We start from the raw sequence: 7,292 nt of genomic DNA, 5'->3' as shown, positions 1-7,292 counted from the left end.
TCTGGGATAAACCGTAATTAAATGGGGTTCTGCGGTCTAAAGTGTATCCATGAAAAACTTTTGGTCAACCGTTGCGTAAGATATACCCTAGTTATCCTTAATAACAGTCCACCTACCCAAAAACCACACAGGACGCAGCGGAGGCGCATGCGTAAAAGCCCCAATTACGCAAAGGCGCATATAAAACTCAAAACTAAAAGCGCTCGGTTGTGTGTGAAATATTGAAATACACGCCCGCGTGAGGAGGTAAACGTCACATTCCCTCGACCCTCCGATCACCTCGGGGTCTCATTTTGATTGGAAGGCGGCAAGGGCTGTGATCTCGGGACTAATTCAGACGCTGCCGGAGGGGAGGGGGGGAGTGTTTTTTCCTGCCCACGACCCACGTATACCGAGGCTGCTCTCGGACCCGCAGCCACACTGTCAGAGCGACGCCGGGGATGAAGCCACACGGTCGCGGCTGTGATAACGCACGGATTCTGCTCAGACACTCCGCGTCTCTCTTAAGGATTTAACGTTATTGCTTTGACCTCGGGCGAAAGGCTTCTTTTTTTTAACCGCATGACGCTTTGACTCTTGGTTTTGCTTTACCCTACACATGTATTTTTCAACCATTTCCACGAGAATTGGGTCATGATCACATCGCCCACGGTCTCTGTCCTGAGAAATAGCACGAATCCAGCCTGGGAGAGCGGCTCCTCGGGGGAGAAGGGCGCAATAAAGATCAGCCAGCTATCCTTTCACAACTCCGTCTCTCCCGCAGATCCTTCGCGACAAGCCAGTCGTCTTCCCATAAAGGTTTTGAAAATGTTGACGGCTCGGGCAGGACACATTTTACACCCGGAGTACCTTCAGCCTTTACCGTCCACCCCTATCAGTCCTATCGAGGTAAGCGCTACGCTGAAAACTGCGGTGAACTGGTGACAATTTATGTGAAAACGTCTGTACACAGCACGGGCGTCGATTCCCTAAACTCTAAGCTAAAGCAAAGTCCCCGCATCTAACATCATTTGGCACCAAAACTTCCAACTCGCCTTTATCGGCTAAATTTCTGGGGACAAAGTGATGACTAACAAGATATTATTATATATTTAGGCAGTGTGGTAAATCCTTCGACTGCTGGAGGGAACATTGGTACTGAATGATCCCCTGGTGTGATTTTCAGATATGGCTTCCAGATAGTTTTCTGACTATTTATAATGGATCCTTGCCCTCCATTATAATGACAGAAAACTACACGATCAAATTCGGACTCACTTAGACTAAGGTATGGCGGAGTGCCCATTGCCTTGCCGTAATTGACGCCCATGTCTGTACAATGTCATTTTGAATGTGTGGCAGTGTTCATCCTATCTCCAATCTGATGTAAAACAGCTCTGGTGTGTGTGCAGCCAGTCCGCTGTCTTATTTAGACTTTCATCCTGAGACAAGTTTATGCGCAATGCGTAAAATACGCGTAATGGTCATATGCCCGTATTTGCCATAAAAAAACACGATATGGTCAAGTGTTTGTATGAATTTGCATTAACTGTGTGTTGCCCTGTTTCACAGCTGGATGCCAAGAAAAGTCCACTGGCTCTTTTGGCTCAAACGTGCTCTCAGATTGGTAAACCGGATCCGCCGTCCTCCTCCAAACTGTCGTCTGTAACCTCAAATGGATCTAGTGACAAGGAGACGAAATCCGGGCCGCTGAAAATGAGCGACATCGGAGCCGAAGACAAGTCTAGCTTCAAACCCTACTCCAAATCGTCAGAGAAGAAGGACTCGAGCAGCAGCCTCAGTGGAGATAAAACTAGTTTCCGAGTGCCTAGCGCCACCTGCCAGCCGTTCACCCCCAGGACAGGCAGCCCCAGCTCCTGCACCTCCGTCTCGCCACTGCCGTCTGAAGGCAAAGCGGGCGACAAGGAGGAAAAGAAGGAGTCTGATAGCAATAAAACCAGTTCGTCGGAAAACAATGGTAGCCATAGGATAAGTGGGATTAACTCTGATGCAAACCAGCACCAGGAGAGCACATCTGGGTCCAAGACTGTTACATCAGACTCAATATCTGTAACCTCATCGTCCTCCTCCGTCCTCGGGTCTGGACTGGTGGCCCCTGTTTCCCCCTACAAGCCCGGCCATACAGTTTTCCCCTTGCCACCTGCTGGTATTTCCTACCCTGGAAGTTTAGCAGGTGCCTATGCAGGTTATCACCAACCGTTCCTCCCTCATGGAATGACTCTAGACCCCACCAAATCCAGCAGCCAGCTTTTAAGCGCACAATTCGCTGCTGCCAGCTCACTTGGATCCAGTAAGGCAGGGACGAGTCCCTTAGCTGGAGCTTCACCCCCGTCTCTAATGTCTGCCAGTCTATGTAGAGACCCGTACTGCCTGAGCTACCACTGCGCAAGCCATTTGTCCGGCGCACCCAGCGCCAACTGCGCACATGACTCTGCGGCTGCTGCTGCGGCCGCCTCTGCGCTGAAATCTGGATACCCACTCATGTACCCGACGCACCCCTTACACAGTGTACACACCTCGGCACCCTCTTTCAGCGGGCACCCGTTGTATCCCTATGGCTTTATCCTCCCCAACGACCCCCTGCCGCACGTGTGTAACTGGGTGTCTGCGAACGGACCTTGCGACAAGCGCTTTTCTTCCTCCGAGGAGCTTCTCAGTCACTTGCGGACTCACACGGCCTTTGCCGGGACGGAGAAGTTGATATCGGGGTACCCGGGCTCGTCATCGCTCGCCAACGCCGCTGCCGCCGCTGCCATGGCCTGCCACATGCATATGCCTCCAAACGGCAGCCCGGGCAGCCCCGGCACGCTGGGCCTCCGCGGCCCGCACCACCCCCTCGGACTGAGCAGTCGCTATCACCCGTATTCAAAGAGCCCGCTGCCCACTCCCGGGGCCCCGGTGCCGGTGCCTGCAGCCACCGGCCCATATTACTCCCCGTACGCCTTGTATGGACAAAGACTGACGACAGCATCGGCCTTAGGATACCAGTAGAGACAGAGAATTATACATAACATTTATAAAAGGAGATTTAGGCCCAATGAGTTTTATATTGTACTTCATGCAGGGACGGGATCCATGTGGGGATCAATGTATTTATTTGCGATAGCTCCAAGCGTGACTAAAATAAAAATTAATTATAATATAACTTTCAAAAGACTCAATGTGCATTATTTTACATGGGAGAAGTTATTGAGTTATGTTTACGTGTACTGTGTATTGAAACCTTTTTTTGCTCAGATTGTTACTTCAGGAAGGGGCCTATATTCCTACCATAATATGTGGTATAGATTTTATGCTTTCTGCTGAATAGACAAGTGTTAGGGGTCTTTCAAAAAAATAGTTTAATTATGCCTTACATGGACGGGTTATAGCAGCCTGTTATGAGGGATATGCCAGAATGATGGATGTGGAAAATCAATCAAACAACGGAGCGTCTTCAAAATTGTCATTGATTTACTTTGTGGCGCTGCTGTGGCCTTCCGCCCGAGGAGAATAACATTTCATGAAGCCCGTTTTACACACGTCCCGCTGTCACTTCTAAAACTTGGGGCAGTCCTTGGGTCTATTTGTACTATTTTTTAATTATAGAGACGAGAATTGTAAGCACACACCTATGATTATACAATTATACATAAACCGAGTCATCAATTAGGACAAACCTAGCTCTGATATTATCTTACCATTACAAAGACAGAAATAAACATCTCGCCGTTTACAATGCCCACATGTTATGAAACAAAAACGCTTTAATTCGAGGAATTTATTCCTTATCATTTTGTTTTTCCTCTCGCTTTGTTTTTTGGACGTTGGTTTGGCTGCAATGAAGCTGCATACATGGAGAGTTAGGTTTTAATAAACCACATTTATGTTGTTTTATTATGTTTTTAATTAGATGCTCAAGCAAACACAAGTCCGTCTAGAGGTTATAGATATTGTTTTATTGGGAATTGGGAACTCCATTTGCACTGAGTCAACAATATCACGTCTGTTTTGTATTTTATGTTTTGGTGTTGAAGATCAAACTGACAATTCGTTTCATGTAAACAGCCAGTTACTGAATTTTAGAAAAAAAATACTTCACTTTTATATTTAATACAAGATAATATCTTAAATTAGAGAGGCTTCTTCATCACAATCAGCATATACATATTTTGTTTAATCAATTTAGGTTTACAATAAGATAAAACATTTTGGTGGATCATTATTTTTTAAAGTAGGCCAAAGTGGTGTACAGTGTCCTATGTGTGTGTGAGAGAGAGAGAGAGAGAGAGAGAGAGAGAGAGAGTGAAAGAGAGAGAGAGAGAGAGTGTGTGTGTGTGTGTGTGTGTGTGTGTGTGTGTGTGTGTGTGTGTGTGTGTCTGTGCCTGTCTTGTATTTCACACAGACGCAGTGTCTCTGGGACTTATCAAAGAATGTTTAATTTTCTCAATCATGAGGTCATGGATTATCGTTTCATTAACAAAGACAAATGGGCAACTGATATAAATGGCGAGCGTGCAAAACAATGATTTATGGTGACACCTGATGTGGGACATTTCCACAGCTTTTGTGATTGCTGTAATGAAGCCATGAAGCAGAGAGCATGAAATAAAGCAAGGCCTCGCAATTTAATCAGCCCCTTAAAACAAATCAACTAAATCAAGCCAACAACGTCATTAGCTAGTCTCAGTAAATCATGCTATTCTCAAGCGATAAAATCACCATCATTAATGGTCAGATGTCATATTCATCAAATCCACCCCTCCCTCTTGGAGATTAGTCCTAAACATAGCTCAATGATATATAGTAATAAAGCCCCTAACACACAATTCACCACTGCAGCCAGTCAGCCATGAAGCCAGCTTGGATAATAAGCTGCATGATGCCTCTTTTTTCATTTACAAACAGCACATCAATGTGATGGGAATAAATGGGATTAACACTCTTGAACATTATTTCACACCGTTTTATTAATGTATGACACTGGAATATAAACTCACATCCCCTTACATATTAACTTATATACCTATTTAATTAGTATGTAAATTATTAAGAGGATTGGGATTTTATAGTATTATTTTTTGCATTAGTTTTAGCATAGGAATGGATTTAAAATCTGTGGGTTAAGGTAGACAGTGCATCTCTGCTTTGTACATTGGGTGTATATGATCTGAAAATTAGTAATAAATTACAAAGTCCAGGATTTTATAATATTAATAGCTGAATTTGTATTAGCATAGATATGGACTTAGGTAATGGGTACATCTCTGCTTCTTACATTGCCTCCCTCGGTGGACTCAGTGACCTCACATACATCCACCCCACCATGGTAAAGCCTATCAATCTCATAGTAGCAACAGAGAATCTCTTTCCCACATGTTCCGAATGTAAAACACTGACAGGGCCGTGAGAGATGGGACGGCTCTGTGAGTCCGTGCTGAATCACCGGGGCGGCCACCTGTTCTGCTTTGAACTGCAGCATGAGGAAGCCTTCTGACCGCTCACAGACCGTTCAGAACGGTGTGTGTGTATGCGTTACGGCATGCCCATCACTTCTGCACAGCTGCACGCCATGTGTTGTGCTGTCTGGGGGCTGTTATTGTTGAAGGCAGTGGACATCATCGCCGCCACACTGAGCTGAACCCTGATGCTACTCCTCGAAACGCCGGAACGCCTCAAAACGGCCACAGAGATGCACAGAAATGGACTTTTCACGAGGCTGCGTGCTTGCTATATGGGTTCATGTGTTCATACATTAAATACATACATCAACACCACACATCAAGTAGTTTTCAAAGCTGTATACAGTTGTTATACATGTTGTAGCTATATAATGAATTTAACACAATCTTGTCAGCAATATTAATGATCCAATCAAGAGATTCCCAGTTGTTACATAAACTTTTTGGTGGTTTGAATAAACCGTCCGCAATGCTTATGTACTCTGGAAAGGCAGGCGGATCAGTGTTTACAGATCCAAAAGGAAAAATAGACGACTTTTTGCATGTTCAATCAACTGAGAAGTGTGTCTTCCATCATCCCGAGACACACGGCGGTTTATTTTTGCAGGAGAACGGCTTTGCTTCTCCAAACAAGCCCCGTATTTATCATTGCTCCATCATTTCCTCCCCTTGACAAGCAAAGTAAACCTTATGAATACAAAGTTAAAGCTGCTTTTTACATCACACGGGCCGGAGCCGCCGACCCTTTGGAACAAGTCTTCCTCTTTCCTTGTTGAAACTAGTCGGAATATTTAGTTAGGCAGCGTAAAACGAAGGGAACGAGTTTGCTATACTGTGCTTACCTTGACACAGATAAAGCTTTAAAGAGTGTGTGTGTGTGTGTGTGTGTGTGTAGCCAATGCATTCGCAGTAAAGTATGCGTGTCCTCTTGAATTATATGCGAGCCAATGGGAAATGGAGAGAAGGGGAATTTTCCCTTGAAGAGAGTCTGTCAACACAAAAAGCTAAGGAAAGAGCAACAGTGAGTTAAACAGTGGGCCCTTGTCTGTCAGCACTCGACATGCCCTATAATTTACACACCACTGACAGGGGCCATTTTGAAGTCCGTCATAGGGAGCAAACTTTTTGTCTCCGAACGTCTTGCTCACAGTGAGCTGACTACTGGTAGGGGCCGGGTGATTAATGACTTATGCCCTTATTGTGTGGAGGTGGCTAATTAACTACAGACTGACTGAAGACACGCTATGAAAACCTCCTCTGATAACCCCAACTTTTCCCTTCCTCTCCGGCTTGGCATGTGGAAGCTCTTACTGACAAATTTGCAAGAAGCAGACCAACGTTGAGTAAGATGAATGGCCTCCAAGAACAGTAAACAGCCTTTAATTTAACAGTATTTAAATGTATGACATACTGGCATTGTGCTCGCTCGCCGTTCGTGCTCTCCGGTCGGGAAGCGGAGCCAAAGTTTCCCCCCGCTGTTGGTTTAAAATTAGGCTTGGCGTATTCATGTAGGGAGTTTCTGGGTACTGGGGCTGGCAAGCATGTGTTCGTTGCCTCTTTGAGTTTTCAGCAGTTCCTTCAGACTGACATATGTGAGACAAAGACAATCCGTTTCTTTAGCGTATTAGTCTTAACTACGCTAAGCAGGCTGCCCACGTGAAGAAATCTAACTGGAATAATCATAAACAAAATGAAATCCCTTTGTAAGCAAGAGAAAGAAAACATTAGACTACATGCTGACTAATAATAAACCTAACTAGAAAGAGAGGCCATGCAAGCGCTTCCTTTAGGTCAGCGGCAGACACACAACTGGCCAGATATTCTGCAGCTACACTTTATCCCTCCCTTCCT

The 7,292-nt window shown here is 45.3% G+C and overlaps 1 protein-coding gene across 1 annotated transcript; it reads left to right on the top strand.

Moving 5' to 3' along the window:
* Window positions 1-448: 448 nt before the first annotated feature.
* On the top strand, window positions 449-3,049 carry LOC139647524 (zinc finger protein 503-like). The gene is made up of 2 exons (XM_071523440.1): window positions 449-888; window positions 1,552-3,049. Exons 1-2 carry the CDS (start codon window positions 634-636, stop codon window positions 2,989-2,991), a joined length of 1,695 nt encoding a protein of 564 aa, XP_071379541.1. The 5' UTR covers window positions 449-633; the 3' UTR covers window positions 2,992-3,049.
* The last annotated feature ends 4,243 nt before the right edge of the window (window positions 3,050-7,292 follow it).

This window comes from Centroberyx affinis, unplaced genomic scaffold (genome assembly GCF_046629955.1).
Source record: "Centroberyx affinis isolate AG114_WGS23_722 - 3 ecotype Tasmania unplaced genomic scaffold, CSIRO-AGI_Caff_v1 ptg001088l_1, whole genome shotgun sequence".
In the NCBI taxonomy this organism is placed as follows: domain Eukaryota; kingdom Metazoa; phylum Chordata; class Actinopteri; order Beryciformes; family Berycidae; genus Centroberyx; species Centroberyx affinis.
Note: the sequence above shows the minus strand (reverse complement) of the source record. Positions and strands in the feature narration are given on the sequence as shown.